Here is a 17,146-nt window from a genome sequence, read left to right as displayed (position 1 = left end):
TCCATCTTACTCATGTAACTGTCTAAAAGCCTTTTAAAAGAAAGAATTGTGCCCGCCTCTACTACTACCTCTGGCAGCTTGTTCCAGACACTCACCACCTCTCTGTGTGAAAAAAAATTGCCCCTCTGGACACTTTTGTATCTCTCCCCTCTTACCTTAAACCTATACTCTTTAATTTTAGACTCCCCTACCTTTGGGAAAAGATATTGATTATGTAGCTGACCTGTGCCTCTCATTATTTTATAGACCTGCATAAACTGTAAATTCTGAAAAGGACTTGTTTTCTTTCCTGAGACCGGTAGATTTCTTCCTGTTTCCAGTTTCTGAGCACAGATGAGGCACCACTGACTCTTTGTGATCGCCATACAGGTTGCTTTTCACTGGATGGTGACCCTTACTTAAGAAAATAAATGTCCTCCTTTACAAGGCTTCTCAATATCTACAGAGTTGTTTTATTGCATGATGTACAACTTGTGTTTGTTGCAGTCATCTCTTTTACTTAGGCACAAGACAACTTTAAAGGGGAACGGAAGCCCTTAAGAGCTGCTTATGCCAACCCTGTGATGTTGGCGGCTGTGTGCTGGGAACAGCGAAAATGTATTAAATAAGTTGACCTTGTATGTTAGCATTTTGCAGGCACACAGAGTACCCGAAGAAGGCTGCTCTTGATATCTTTCTGTATTATCATTATTGGCTTCGTAACGTATACTGTTCTGGGAACAAATAACAATCTGAACATGAAAACGAGCCATTAAACTTTCTAATCAATATAAAGTCTTAAATGTGCCTGTTACTCCTATAAAATATGTATTTCGCCATCATTGTTACAGCCGTGCTGAGAAAATGTGTTGGTAAACAGCAGGATGGCACTCCTGATGCTCTGCCAGTTATTTATTTTCGCACTGCTTCTACTTGTTTGAGAAATATCGTTCTCCTGGTCTGGTGAATGGACCATTTGATTATGACTTGATCCTGTTGCACCAAAGCAACAGTTAAACCTTGTACCTGTACAGCTCCTTAAACCTAATAAAGTATCCCAAAGTGCTGCACAGCAGAAGTATTAAAGAAAAAAAAGACCATCCTGGATGACCAAAACTTTGAGAGAGGTTTTAAGGAGTTTCTTAATGGAGGAAAGTGAGGCGGAGAGGCTGAGAGATACTCCAGAGCTTGGGGCCTCGGCAATGGAAGACACGGCCATCAGCTGTGGAGCAATTGAGACTGGAGATGCTCAAGAGGCCAGAATTAAATAAATTGCAATATCTCAGAAGATTATGTGGCTAGAGGAGATTAAAGGAATAGGGAGAAGTGAGAGATTTGAAAGCAGTTGAGAATTTTAAGATCCAGGCATTGTTTGACTGGGAGCCAGTGTAGGTCAATTTGCGCAGGGATGATAGAGAACATGATTTGATGTAAATTTGAACTGGCCTTAAGTTTACAGAGGATGTGGATGACCAAACAGGAATGCATTTGAATAGTCAAGTTGAGAGATAACAGAAACATGAATGAGGGGGTTTCAATTGCAGATGAAATGAGGCAGGGGCAAAGTTAGACAATGTTATGGAGGTGAAAATAAGCAATCTTTATGATGCAAACGTGACAGAAGCTCATTTTGAATTCAAGTGTGACACCAAGTTTGCAAACAGTATGGTTTAGTCTCAGATAAACCAGAGAGAGAGATAGAATAAAAAAGTTTATTTATTAGTCACAAGTAAGGCTTACATTAACACTGCAATGAAGTTGCTGTGAAATTCCCTAGTCACCACACTCTGACGCCTGTTCAGGGCAATGCACCTAACCAGCACGTCTTTTGGACTGTGGGAGAAGACCGGAGCACCTGGAGGAAACGCACGCAGACACGGGGAGAACATGCAAACTCCGCACAGTGACCCAAGCCAGGAATTGAACCTGGGTTCCTGGCGTTGTGAGGCAGTAGTGCTAACCACTGTGCCGACATATCGCCTAAAGTATCTAGGGAATTGAATTTGGAAGGGGAGGCAAAAGCAATGGCTTTGGTCTTCCTAATATTTAATTGGAGGAAATTTCTGCTGATCCAAGACTGGAAGTCAGATAAGCGAGCTGATAATTTAGTAACAGTGGAGGATTCAAGGGAGATAGAAGTGAGGTAGGACTAAGTGTCTTCAGCGTCATGTGCTTTCAGATAATATTTCTGAGAGGCGGCGTGTAGACGAGCAGTAGCTGCAGTGGTCCAAGGATAGATCCATGAAATAACATTATAGAAGAGAAGCTTTGTGAGTAAGACTCTGAACATGGATATAGGAATGTGTATGCAGTTTATGCAATTACATACAAAGTTATTTCAACCTAACCTCAACGAATACAAAGAAACCAATTGGAGTGTTTTAAAACTTTACTCACTAAACACATTTGGATTTTGAGAGTATAGAGATGTCAAAAAGTTAGGTATGTGTCTACAAGTTGGCCGTATATACTTGGGTCTGAGAAGGATTCAAAGGCTGGCTAGGGAAAGGCAGCTCAGTAATTACAAAATGTAGTCATGCTGAAGAGGAAGACTTTCATATGGCCTGGGAGGCAAGTGGCTGGTCCTGTAATGTGCTGCATCAGACATATCCAATATTTTTTGAAAATGACTTTAAAGTTATTAAAAATAAACTTTCATATAATCTAGCAGGAACTCTGTTTAGCTTAGAAAAATATTGCTCTGAGGTGAAGAGAGAGAGGCAATACACTTGCAACATTCAGTTGATAGTGAAGTCATGGAAATAATTCTGTCAGAACAATCTGCACAGATAATTTTCGAACCTTTATGTTCCTACTGGGGAGATGAACCAGTCAGGCACATATATCCAAAATTCAATTAAGTGCTGTGCACGAGTTTCCAATTAGTACTGATGTCTATGAAACCATTGTCAATTATCGGAAAAACCCCATATGGTTCACTAATGTCTTTTAGGGAAGGAAATCTGTCGTTCTTATTCAGCCTGGCATACAGGTGACTCCAGAACCACAACAATGTGGTTGATTCTCAACTGTCCTCCAAGGGCAACTAGGGATGGGCAATAAATGCTGGCCAGCCAGCAATGCCCATGACCCACGAATGAGTAAAATTTAAACAGGCAGTTGAATTTCAGACTTGAGATTGGTGTGATAGAGGTTCCACCCTGTAGAATCCTGAAGTTGAAAAACAATTTTGGATCTGTATGTTTTTGTGCATTTTGCCTTTAATGCTTAACTCATTTCCTGTTCACGTGCAGATTGGTGTTCCCTGGCATGGGTTTGTTGCATAACAGTCAACCTATATTTCAACTTGGTGAAAGAAATCAGAACAGATCGTTTTGCAGTGTGAGTATTGCATTAGGTGTTATTCCGTCTTTGAACTTGCTTTGGGATTGTGATAAAAGTACTACAAAACTATAACATTTTTCTACACTTATTACGGTTTGGCCAATGACTCTTCAGCTATTCAAGACGGATGCTGTGTGCTGGTTATTTTTCTTGTACGTGTAATGGAAATCAGGCTACTAAATTCCTGTTCAGCTAGATATTCGTAAGAAAGCCATTTGATCCATTGAGTCCGCATCAACACTCTGATAGAGCATCTTATCCAAGCCCTATTCCATAACCCCATAATTCCCTGAGTCTATATATCTTGGGATGCTAAAGGGCAATTTAGAATGGCCAATCAACCTAGCCCGCACATTTTTGGACTGTGGGAGGAAACTGGAAGAAACCCACACAGACACAGGGAAACACTATGCATATTTGTAAAGTTTACTCCTGTGAAGTAATTTTTATTTAAAAGCAAGTCTGAGAGGATTGAATCTGTGGACATGCTGCTGAAGTTTGGTTCTTCAGTAACATTACTTGGACATCACTGATTTCTTTCATTTATTAGTGTTCCTTGCCCTATTTTCCCCTATGTATGCTTACAAACCATTCATATAGTCAGTGCAATAGGGAGGGAATTACTTTCTGTGTAGTCAGTTGAGTGCAGAAATGGAAGCTGAGTTGGAAGCCTCAACTATATTTTTCTCCTTGTTTTGTGTTTCTCTGCTAGGTTTTGTGCCTAATTTTCAGCTTGAGATTAGCAGCTAACACCCCATGCTGAGATTCAACCTCTATTTTTACAGTTTTTAGACCAGCACACATAGCACTTTACTGAATCATCTCAATGAACTAATGGATTTTAAAGCTTTGGAATGAGTTACATTATTTACTGAGCCAAAAATCAGTAAACGAAGTATAAAAATCACTGCTGTTTATAAACCAGAAGTTCAGAATTCGATTCTTCCACATAAAAATGTGAATGATCAAAGTGGATTGCATTTCTTAGGAGAGGTACGGCACACAATGATTAAAATATATTTGTGAGTTCTTAGCATTTTAACAAATGAAGTTGCTGTTGCAGCAGACAAATAAGTCCTTTACTTTCAATATGAAGAACTGATGAATGACTGCAGCATTAACAACCATGACACAATGTGATCCCAAGGACATACGTGAACAAGGTCTTGGTTATGACCTCAGCCAGATGCACTTTATTGCTTAAAATGTGCTCTTCCTGTATTGAATCTTTAAATCTTCCCAATATAGTTAATACTTGCTGGATTAAGATGTTTGAATCATTCAAAGGATGTAGACATCACTGGCAAGACCAGCACTTATTGCTCATCCCTAATTTGCCTTTGAAAAAGTGGTGAAAGGCTGCCTTCTTGAACCACTGCGGTCCATATGGTGTTGGTACACCCACAGTGCTATTAGGGAAGGAGTTCCAGGATTTTCACCCAGTGTCAGTGAAGGAACAGCGATATATTTCCAAGTTAGGATGATGAGTGGCTTGGAGGGCAATTTCCAGGTAGTGGCATTCTCATGTATCTGCTGCTCTTGTTCTAGATGCTAGCGCTTGTGGGTTTGGAAGGTGCTGCGTGAAGAACCTCCATGAGTTCCTGCAATGCATCTTGCAGATTGTACACACCACTACCACTGTTTGCTGGTGGTGGAGGTAGTGAATGTTTTTAAAAAATAATTAATTGCAAAAGCAGAATACTGCAGAAGTTGAAAATCTGAAATAAAAACACGAAATGCTGAGCAGGTCTGGTAGCATCTCTGGAGAGAAAGAGTTAATCTTTCAAGTCTAAGTAAAATTCTAATGAGAGGTCAGTCATCAATGTAAAATTTTAACACTGTTTCTTGCATCACAGAGGCTCCCAGACCTGCTAAGTATTTCCAGCATTTTCTGATATTTAATAAATTGCTATTTGAATCGAAAGTTGCTTCATAATGGCAGCACCTTGTCCCTTATTGAATCTCCCCCTAACTTTATATCATCTTCCCTGCCCAAATACTGTGCTAGTGCTGCAGGCCTTATCACTAAGTCACATTTTGGTATCTCTCCCTCCTCCTTTTGGTATCTTCTATTCCTACAAGTACTTCACCTCTCACACGTTTTCTTTTAAAATTCTTGTTGTCCTCTGGGTCACCCTCACCAAGGAGTTGAGCTTTATGGGGCAGACAAGAAAGTGAAGTTAAGGCCGCAATCAGGTCAACCACAATCTTATTGAAGCATATTTGAAGGACCAAGTGATCTGTTTCTCCTCATTTCTCCTGATTAAGCCTCCCTCTTTATTTTCCTCTGTCTCTGCACTCAGCAACTCCTCATTCTCAGTAATTTTAATCACTATTTAAGGCCCTTCAGTTGCCTTTCTTTTAAATCTAATTTCCTGGTATCTTCTCTCCTACCTATATTTACAGAAACAGCCTTTGTTTTCTCTACTGCAGGTAACTGAGAGAATTTTTTTTATTTGTTCATGGGATGTGGGCATTGCTGGCTCGGTCAGCTTTTATTGCTCATCAGTAATTGCCCTGGAGAAGTTGGTGGTGAGTTGCTGCTAAACTGCTGAAACTTCCTTTTATTTTTCACCTATTCGCATCTCTTTTACCTTTTTTCAAACCCCACTTCCTTCTGTGCCTGTGGCAAGTCGCATCCCAAGTCACTCAAGTGCACCTTCATTTCACTTAACATTTCCTAAGTTTCGGCCTTTCATTCATCACAAATCTCCTATATTTGTTGATTTTCTTGACTACACTTTTCCTCCACCTTTTTGACCTAGTTTCCAATAAAGTTTGGAGTGCTCCTATTGCTATCTTCATTCCGTTGCAGTCTTCAGTGTATCTGGTGCATAACTGCTTTAGCTATCCATTTCAAGTTCTGGCTGGGCTCCATTAATTGCTATCAGGTCTCAGTGTTCTGCCAAAATTGCCCACTACTCCCAGGATAATTCTGGAGAGCAAAGATAACCTCCATCTTCTTTTCTGCAATACGAATTACCTTCTTGAACTCCTCTTGCATCTTGCTCTCACCGCCATCAATAGTTATGAGAACTTCATGGACTTTCTTTGTCACCTAACGTTTGTACTGTCCATCCAGCTGTCTCCGTTACTTTACAAATCTCTCCCTTTCTCATTGGTCCGCCTAGCCCTAGCAACTTTTTGGCATATCTCCAAGTCTATGTCACTACAAACTGTTGTCAAGTAACCTTTCTGTTGATGGTGCAATCCTGCATACCACATTGTTGTTGTCCAAATCTGCATTTTTGAACATTAATAATGGGTTAAAAAATGTAGCTGAGAATTGTAAAAAAAAAACTTGCAGCATTGTTACACGAAGTGAATGGCTGACTCTTTCATTTTAAAGTACTCTGCGGGCTTAATAAATTCACAAAGCATGAAAGCAAAACAACTGATTTATAACTGATGCTTGAACTTGGAGGACTGTCATACCAGGAAATCATTCTGAGATACCCATTATTTTCACAATGTACAGTGAAGTTCATGTTCCAGAATTTCTAAGCTCTTGATGCATGTTGATCCCTGCACATAAAAAAAATATATAATTCTATATTAAATCAGCCTGTACTAAAATACTGCACATGAAATATTTTTCAGCCTCCACCCCCAACCTTATAAGTAAAAAAAAACATGAGATATCAGAGCATACAGGCAAGGTCAAATGTGCAATTCTTGCACTGTACTGAGCTTGCTAATTCAGCTGGAGCAAGTTCTGGCTGGGCTACATTAATTGCTATGAAGTCTTAGTGTCCTGCCAAAATTGCTCACTACTGTCAAGATTATTCTGGAGAGCAAGGATAAACTTCATCATCTTTTCTCCAATACGAATTACCTTCTTGAAAGCCTCTTGCCTCTTGCTTTCACCGCCATCAATAGCTATGAGAACTTCATGGACTTCTTTGTCACGTAATACTTGCACTGTCCATCCAGCTGTCTCCGTTGCTTTACTAATCTTTCCCTTTTTCACGAGTCAAACCACTCCACCTAGCCCCATTAACTTTTTGGCATATCCCCAAATCTATGTCACTACAAACTGTTGTACAATGCTGTTTTGTTGTTGATTTGCTTGTGGGCATCATGGGCTGGAAAAGCATTTATTGCCCATCCCGAATTGCCCTTCGAATGATGGCGGTGAGCTGCTGTTGCAGTCTTTGTGTTGCAGAAACACCCAAAGTGCTGTTCAGAAGGAAATTCCAAAATTTAGGCCCAGCGACAATGAAGGAATAGTGATATATTTCCAAGTCAGGATGGTGAATAGTTTGGAGGGGAACTTGCAGATGTTGGTGTTCCACCAGTGCATTTGCTGCCCTTGTTCTCCTAGGTGGTAGAGGTCACGGGTATGGAAGGTGCCGCAGAAGGAGCGCTGATGAGTTACTGCAGTGCATCTTGCAGGTGGTATGCACAGCTGCCACTGGTCGTAGAATTGATTGCAGAATCCCAAGGCTGAAGGGAGGGAGAATCAGCAAGAATCTTTTTCATATCCGTCCAGTATTTGTTTTCGAAAATGCAGATGTGAAAATTGGGTGACAATAGAGTTTGACTTGCCTCTAGTTTCCACCATTTATTACCTTACCTAAGATCAGCTTTAGGCTTGTACGTAAAGAACTATGAACTGTGTGAGATACTTGAGGCTTATACCAGTCGAGGCAAAGCTAGCAAGGTCAGTGGGTCCAATGTGCATCGAGAGCTCAGAAATTCAATTGAACCACGTACTTCACCACTCATTGTAAAAATAATGGATATCTCAGAGTGATTTCTTGGTCAGACAGTCCTAAGAGTACAAACGTCAGTTATTGTTTTTGTGCTTTGTGAACTTATTAAGCCTGCAGAATACTTTATCATAAAAGAATCAGTCATTCAGTCAGTGTAACAATGCTGCAAGTTACAAGATTCCCCAGTTGTGTTTTTTTAACAATTCTTTGCTACATTTTCTAACCCATTATTAAAGTTTAAAAATGCAGATTTGGACAATAATGGTGGTATTCAGGACTGCATCATCCAACAGAAAGGTTATTTGACAACAGTTTGCCGTGATGTGGACTTAGGAATATGGCAAGACGTTGGTGAACATAAGAACATAAGAAATAGGAGTAGGCCAACTAGCCCTTCGAGCCTGCCCCGCCATTCAATAAGATCATGGCTGATCTGTCTTGGCTCAGCTCCACATTCCCGCCCTCTCCCCATAACCCTTAATCCCCTCTCTTATCAAAAACCCATCAACCCGCGTCTTAAAAATATTTAGCGAGGTAGCCTCCACCACTTCAACGGGCAGAGAATTCCAGAGATTCACCACCCTTTGAGTGAAGAAGTTCCTCCTCAACTCCGTTCTAAACCACCCCCCCTTTATCTTGAGGCTGTGCCCCCTAGTCCTACTGTCCTTTCTGAGCGGGAAGAGTCTCTCCACCTCTATCCTATCCATCCCATTCATCATCTTATACGTCTCAATGAGATCTCCCCTCATTCTTCTAAACTCTAACGAGTACAAGCCTAATTTATTCAGCCTCTCCTCATAGTTCAACCCCCTCAACTCCGGCATCAGCCTAGTAAACCTCCTCTGCACTCCCTCCAAGGCCAAAATATCCTTGTGTAAGTACGGCGCCCAAAACTGCACACAGTACTCCAGCTGCGGCCTCACCAATACCCTATACAGCCGCAGCAAGACCTCCCTACTGTTATATTCAATTCCCCTCGCGATGAAGGCCAGCATCCCATTCGCCTGCCTGACCACCTGCTGCACCTGCAAGCTGGGTTTTTGCGACTCATGCATAAGGACCCCGAGGTCCCTCTGCACCGTCGCCTGCTGCAGTTTTTCTCCACGTAAGTAATAATCCTTCCTACCATTATTCCTACCAGCGTGGACCACCTCGCACTTGCCAACATTAAATTCCATTTGCCATTTCCTGGCCCATTCGCCCAGCCTATCTAGATCCTTCTGTAGACTCTCCCCACCCTCCGCACAATTTGCCTTTCCACCAATTTTGGTGTCATCAGCAAATTTCGACACCCTACACTCGGTTCCCTCCTCCAGATCATCTATATAAATGGTAAATAGCTGAGGCCCCAGCACCGAACCCTGGGGCACTCCACTAGTCACCATCCGCCAATCCGAATAGCACCCATTGACCCCCACTCTCTGCCTCCTATTTGACAACCAATCCTCTATCCACGCTAACACCCTACCCCCAACTCCATGCCCCCTTACCTTCTACAATAACCTCTTGTGAGGTACCTTGTCAAACGCCTTCTGAAAATCCAGAAAGACCACATCCACCGGCTCTCCTCTATTCACCGCCCTAGACTCATCCTCATAGAACTCCAGTAAATTTGTCAGACACGACTTCCCTTTAACGAAACCGTGCTGCGTCTGCTCTTATCAAGCAGTTCCCCTCAATGGGGTTTGGCAAGTGAGAAAGGGATAAATTAGTAAAGTCATGGGGAAGGCTGGATGGACAGTGTTAACTCTATGCAAGTGGGTGATTTTGTATGGGTTAAAGTCAAGTCCAGTGTGTTTGGAAGAGGAAAAAATTTTGGTCAAAAACATTTTACTGCACATACACAGGTTCAGTTCTTTCATGGCAAAAAGATACAGGAATATTTCATGACTGTGAAGTATATAGCATCAAAACATTATTTATGTATAATTGTTATTGAAGACAGTCATTGGATAATTTACCAGAGTAAAACAGTTTGCATCATTTAATCCTTGTGTTATATTGTTATTTTGCTTTTGTGTGTGAATGTAGGATGCAGCACAAGGGAAAGGAGCCCCTGGATTGAATAGTGGAATTTATTTTTAACCTTTTGAATTCCTGTAATATAATTTAATACTTGATTAAAGGATATCTAAATTAGGATCACTGTTTGTGATCAAATTGTACGAGTTGTGAATGAAGCTAAACACTGAAATCACTGAAAAACAATCTGCCTGTGCATTTTATAATAGAGGAGAGTATATGCATTCCCTGCACGAGTACATGATAAGGCGGGTACTAATAGGGTAAAATAAGGAGAAAGGTATTTGCTTCTCAAAATAACCTTGGCAATTAATCCAGTTAATGATGATGCCACCCAGCACATGGAGATTAAACTTGATATTTTGAAAATGTCAACAGTTGCTTTACTGTTCAGATCCTTGTTCAGGTTTTTGGCAGCTATTATTTGGTTACTCTGATTTTTCTTTGGTGTTTGTTTCTATAACTTGGCAACAGAAAGCTTTCCACACACTCAGACTTCCTGATGAATCAAAACACAGGTCGTGCACAATGCATTAGTGAGCGTGTGCCCTGCTTCTCACATTGATTATCCTTGAGGCTTGCTTAATTGTAATTACGTGTAATTGAAATTACATTTTTGTGAACATTTTTGTGCTCAAGGCTTGTATCCAAGAGGAGCTAAGTTGAAATTCACCAGCTCATTTTACATAGGATCCTCGTATCCAGCAGGGAGGGAACCTTTCCATCTCACGAATCTTGACTAGCTCTGTGAGAAGAAAAGCCAGTCTGCTATAACATGCATTTCCTACCCAATAGGACAGGTGATAGTGTAAATTAGACTTTAAAGCCATTGTAACAGTGCTTCTTCGAAACTAATATAACTGAGCATCTTCAGCCAATCTTTATCTAAATAAACCACAGTACCAAGAATTAATTCAGAGCAACACTCAGTTCTGTGGACTGATTTACCACTGCTGATGCTGGAGTTGATTCGCTGGTGACAGTCTCACATCTCATAAGGCAATAGTTTGTGCCATGGTGGTCAATACTCTTTTACACACGGCCTGATGTGGTTCAGGAGCTCCACTCTGGTGTGACAGTACCTGCTGCATGTGTTCTGGAGAAAGGCAGTGAGCTGTGAAGGTGCACAAATTGCTGGCCTCTGTTTGGAAAGGTGGTGAAAGAGGTGAGTAGAAGCAAAAAGCTCAGCTGCCCAAGAAGACAGCCTAGGGGAAACTATCAGCTTCCAGATGTCATGGCCATCAATGATTGTTTGCCAGTTGTCGGTGTCAATGTTTGCCATGTTCATATTTTGCTTGCAGATGTCCTTCTCAGGGAAATGTGATTCGGTGGCCAGTTGACGGTACAGAAGTCTTTCGATACAAGACTGTCATCCATCCGATAAATGTAACTGTGCCAATGCAGATGTTGGTTTAGCAATGAGTGTATGCTGATAGAATTAGCATGCTGCAGGATCTCTGAGTTGTTGACCTTGTCCTGCCAAAAGCTGCTGAAGATACGTCTGAGACTACAAAGGTGGAAACTGCACTGTCTTTTTGTCTGTGTAGCATATGATGTCCAGGTCTTGCCATTATAGAGGAGTGCGCTGAGGATGCAGGCTTGGTAGACTCGCAGTTTGATGTTCTAATGTCACTGTTGTTTCACATTTTCACACTCCACTTGGATTTAACAATTGCAGTTTTTCCAATGTGTGTGTTGACTTCAGCATTGAATGACGGATTGCTGGTGATTTCAGAGTCTAAATAGATGAAGCTATCACCAACCTCCCGCGTCACATTAACAGTGCTGATACATGGCAGTATGGCAACATCCTGGACCATGACATTCAGTGCTGATGGCCAAACTACCAAAGGCGTGAGAGAGATTGCCCAGTTGCCACTGAAGGTATTTTTAGTATGGAATGAAAGAGCCATCGTCAGCATAGAGCAGCTCGCTGAGGACGTGGCACGCCTTTGTCTCGAAACTCAAGCGAGCAAGACTGAACAGATTTCTGTCAGTTCTGATATGCAAGTAACACCCCTTCCATTTGACCAAAAGCATATGACTGCCGTCAAGGGAAGAATATGCCAAAGAACATTAATGCCAGAACACAACCCTGTTTGACCGCCACTGAAGATCTCAACAGGTTCCAATGTTGCATTATCATAGTTAATTTTGCCCATCATGTTGTCATGGATATGTCGCGGAAAGAGAAGATCATAGTGAGCAGCTTCGACAGGCAGCCAATTTTCTCCAGCATCTTAACTGGACCACCTCTGCTCACATGGTTGAATGCCTTTGTGAGATGAAAGCAATATAGAGTGATCTCTTTTGTTCACATTTCTCTTGCAGCTGCCAGATTGAGAATATCATGTTAACATTCTGACGAAGGGTCATCTAGACGCAAAACATTGGCACTACACTCCCCCTCCACAGATGCTGTCAGACCTGCTGAGATGCTTCAGCATTTTCTGTTTTTAGTTCAGATACAGCATCCGCAATATTTTCCGTTTATATTAACATTAGTCGTTCTAGTTCTGAAATGGCACATTCAGCTAGGATCTGTAGTAAGTCTTTGCATCAGGCACATCCTAAGGTACTGCCCCCTCCCTCCAGCATAGATTGAGAAGTTTGTGCAGATGTTTCTCAAGCTTGGTGAGTTCAGGTGATCAGCATCAGCAGCTGGAATTTTAGCCATGTTGAGGAGTCATCAGCTTTGCTAAGCTTCTCCATTCTAAGTTTAATATCCAGTTCTGTCTTGACAGGCAGGCTTTCAAGCAAAAGCAAAATACTGTGGATGCTGGAATCTGAAACAAAACAGAAAATGCTTGAATATCTCAGCAGTTCTGACAGCACCCGTGGAGAGAGAATAGAGCCGACGTTTCGAGTCTGGATGACCAGTTGTAATGTGGATGTGCCGGCGTTGGACTGGGGTAAACACAGTAAAAAGTCTGACAACACCAGCTAATAAATCGGTTGGACTTAAACCTGGTGTTGTCAGACTTTTTACTGTGACCAGCTCTAACCATGGGTCATCCTGACTCGAAATGTTTGCGCTACTCTTTCCCCACAGATGCAGTCTGACCTGCTGAGATTTTCCAGCATTTTCCATTTTGGTTTCAGGCGTTCTATGGTGTCTAGAGGTTCCTCAGTCACGGTGCTGTTCTCAAGCACAACTCCACATAGTGTTGCAGCCATCTCTTCAACTGTTAATTACAGTTAGTGATGACGTCCACACCTTTGTTTTCAGTGGAGCAGTTCTTCTTTGCTGATAGAACTGTTGCCTATTTGATTCCTTCATACGTACCCCTAGCATTCACTGTGTCGAAGGACATCTGGATGTTCTGGCAGATTTGTAACCAGTAGTCATTGGCGCACCGCCAAGCAGTCTGGTGGATTTCCTGACCTCTGCTCTGCTATCATAAAGTGAATGCTGCAGAAATAAAAAGCTTCAAATTTTACAGGGAAGGATGGAAAATAGAGAAGTATTCTGATAAATTTATTCTGATTGCTCTTGAAGATGATGTTGAGCAGCTTACTTGAGCTTATGTAGTCCATGTGGTTTAGGTACACCCACACTGTTGTTTGGGAGGGAGTTCCAGGATTTTGACCCATCTACAGTGAAGGAATGGTGATACAGTTCTGACAAGTAAGGATAGTGTATGACTTGAAGGGGAACTTGCAAGAGGTAGTTCCCATATGTCTTTTGCCCTTCAAGGTGATAGTGATTGTGGGTTTGGAAGATGTTGTTGAAGAAGGTTTAGCACATTGTTACGTATCTAATATAAATTACTGCCAATGTGTGCTAGTGATGGAAGGAGTAAATGGTTTTTAGAGCCAGACAAAGGCTATGGCACAGAAAGAGGCCATTCATTCTATCATGCCTGCCTTGGCTGAAAAAACTAGGTGCCTATTCAAATCCCACCTTCCAACATAAAGTCTGTAGCCTTGCAGGTTACAGCACTTCGGGTGCGGATCAAGATACCTTTTTATGTGAGTTGAGGGTTTTTGCTTCAACCCACAATCTGTGCAGTGAATTCCAGAAACCTACCACCCCTTGGATGAAAAAGCTTTTCTTAATATCCCCTCTAATCCTTTTACTAATTCCTTAAATCAATGCCCCTTTATAATCAATCTCTCTGCTGGGGGAAATGAGTCTTTCCTGTTTACTGTATCTAGGCCCCTCATAATTTCATACACCTCAATCAAGTCACCCTTCAACCTCCTTTTGTTCTAAGGAAAACAACCTCAATCTACCCAATCTTTCCTCGTAGCTACAAATTATCAAGTCCTGGCAACATTCTTGTAAATCTTCTTTTGTACTTTTTCCAGAGTAATTATGCCCTTCCTGTAATGTGGTGACCAGAACTGCACAAAATACTCTAGCTGTGGCCTACCCAGCATTTTATACAGTTCCAGCATTACATCGCTATTTTGTATTCTATATCTCATTCAATAAAAGAAAGCATTCCATATACAGTCTTTGCTACCTTATCTACCTATCCTGCCACTTTCAGGGAGCTGTGGACATGTACTCCAAGGTCTCTCACTTCCGCTACCTCTCCCAATATCCTCCTGTTTATTGTCTGTTACACTGCTTTGTTGGCCCTCCCCTAATGCATTTCCTTACACTTCTCCAGATTGAATTCCATTTGCCACTTTTACACCCCTAAACCAAGCCATTGGTATAATTCTAGAGTCCATGCACATTCTCTTCATTATCAACTATGTGGCCAATTTTTGTGTCACCTGCATTGGGATTGAGGGTGGCAGTGCTGTGTTCTGGAAGTTATGACATATTATTTGCTTTCCGGAGAATGTTTTTAACTGCAACTTGATTGGAGGAATAGGTGATACCACTCTGTTCCGAAGAAGAGCCCTTCCTGAAATGTTTTCCAGCTTGTGTGTTTCTACTTTTCTGTTCTTTTTGCTTCACATTTACGTCATTTTTGGTTCCTTGCTTTATGCTTTGCCTTCTGCATTCCTCCAGATCAATACCATCACTTAAAGTAGCCTTATATGCGCCAATAATGTGCTTTGTTAATACACTGGTTCATGGGTCTCATTACACTGGTGCTTTATTCCAGACAGTTGCAATAAGTCATGCCTGCAGAGGATAGTCTTGATCTCCCAGGAGCTAACTTTGCTTGCATTAGTGGTTCACAAAGTGCTCGCACAGTGGACTGCTTTGAAACAATGCTATTATGACTACTCCAAGGGAAGCAAGCAGCCAAGTGAATTATGCAGCATTGCTGGTTGCAAATCAGGCCCAAATAAGATTGTGGAATTATTTTCTGTTTGCCTAGGACTCCTTGAATCTTCAGAAATCTTGACATGTTGCCATTAATTGATCATGCTAAAGAAATTGCGACGTGGTATTAGTAAATGCCAGGTCAAAGACATTGTGTGCATGCACACACTATGATCTGTATGTGTATCTCTGCCTGTATAATCTGGTATGGGAATATAAGTGGCAGATATCATCTTCTGAGCATCCTTTATGTTGTCTCCCAAAGAAAAACGCAAATTCAGAGGAATTCCCATTGGAAAATGCATTGTGCCCTGTGAATGGTGAACTAGTTGATGGAAACTTGCAGCCTCCCTCACAACAAATGTCTTAAAGAGGAATGTGAGAGTAGTTGAAAACAGTAACTAATTAAAAATAGTTTCCACGGAAACAGGTTTGAAGAAAGCTTTAACTTCACGTTTTCAAGTTCACAGAATTATTATAGTACAGAAGGAAGCCATTTGGCCCATTGCATTTGCACTGGATCTCTGAATGAGCAGTTTACCCTAGTGTATTCTCCCATCTTCTCCTTGCAAAACCCTGCACATTCTTCGTTTTCAGATAACAATATAATGAATTCCCTTTTGAATGCCTAAATTGAAACGGCCTCCACCTTACTCTCAGGCCAGATCCAAACAACCTAATGCGTGAGAAAAATTTCAATTGCTTCTTTTGCTAATTACTTGAAATCTGTACCCCCTTGTTCTCATTCCTTCCACAAGTGGGAACGGTTTCTCTCTATCTACTCTACCCAGACCTCTCATGATTTTAAATACCTCCATCAAATCACCTATTGATCTTTCCTTCTCCAAGGAAAACAGCCCCAACTTCTCCAATCTTTCTACATAATTAAAGTTCCTCATTCTGGGAACCACTCTTGTGAATGTTTTCTGTCCAGTCTCTGATGCCGTCATATCTTTCCTAACGTGTGGCACTCAGAACTGTCAGAGTACTCCAGTTGCAATTGAACCATTGTTTTTCTTTTAAACAGTGTTGGCACTAGGCTCTGGAATCGCTCTACTGCCTTCAAGCTAAATGACAGGAAAACAAACCTTGAAATTATTCAGTGCCTTTCATGACCTAAGTACTTCACTGGCTTCTGGTTTATTGGATGGAAAATCTATTCCAAGATTCTCTCAAATATAATTCTGCACGAGAACCTTATTTAAAAATCTTTTCAGAATTTGAATATCATTTTGACTATCAAAATAAAATGTGACCAGTTTTTGATTTAATTAAGAGGCTGTTAACTGAAGCCAGGGAACAGTGGGTGCACTGAGAATCAATTTCTGACCCTCACTAGATACAGGTGAGTTACCAGAGGGCTGGAGGTCTGCAAACATTGTACCATGATTTAAAAATCAAGGAATAAGCTGAATAATTATAAGCCCGTCAGTCTGACTTTGATTGTAGTATTATTATTTGAATCAATTCTGAGAGATAGGATAAGAACATAAGAACATAAGAAATAGGAGCAGGAGTAGGCCATCTAGCCCCTCGAGCCTGCCCCGCCATTCAATAAGATCATGGCTGATCTGTCGTGGCTCAGTTCCACATTCCCGCCCTCTCCCCATAACCCTTAATCCCCTTGCCTATCAAAAACCTATCAACCCGCGTCTTAAAAATATTGAGCGAGGCAGCCTCCACCACTTCAATGGGCAGAGAATTCCAGAGATTCACCACCCTTTGAGTGAAGAAATTCCTCCTCAACTCCATTCTAAACCGCCCCCTGTTTATCCTGAGGCTGTGCCCTCTAGTCCTACTGTCCTTTCTGAGCAGGAAGAGCCTCTCCACCTCTATCCTATCCATCCCATTCAAC

The 17,146-nt window shown here is 41.5% G+C and overlaps 1 protein-coding gene across 3 annotated transcripts in view; it reads left to right on the top strand.

The window, feature by feature from the left end:
- The window catches only part of LOC145353271 (cyclic AMP receptor-like protein A), a 206,829-nt gene that overhangs the window by 76,795 nt on the left and 112,888 nt on the right, over nt 1-17,146 (top strand). For all 3 annotated transcript variants that reach the window (XM_080203862.1, XM_080203863.1, XM_080203861.1), the window contains one exon: nt 3,234-3,321. In XM_080203862.1, coding sequence (XP_080059988.1) covers nt 3,234-3,321 — 88 coding nt within the window. The remainder of the gene's footprint in view (nt 1-3,233; nt 3,322-17,146) is intronic.

Source organism: Carcharhinus amblyrhynchos, chromosome 15, assembly GCF_965287045.1.
Source record: "Carcharhinus amblyrhynchos chromosome 15, sCarAmb.v2.hapA, whole genome shotgun sequence".
In the NCBI taxonomy this organism is placed as follows: Eukaryota; Metazoa; Chordata; class Chondrichthyes; order Carcharhiniformes; family Carcharhinidae; genus Carcharhinus; species Carcharhinus amblyrhynchos.
The sequence above is the reverse complement of the archived record's forward strand: the minus strand, read 5'-3'. Positions and strand labels throughout refer to the sequence as shown.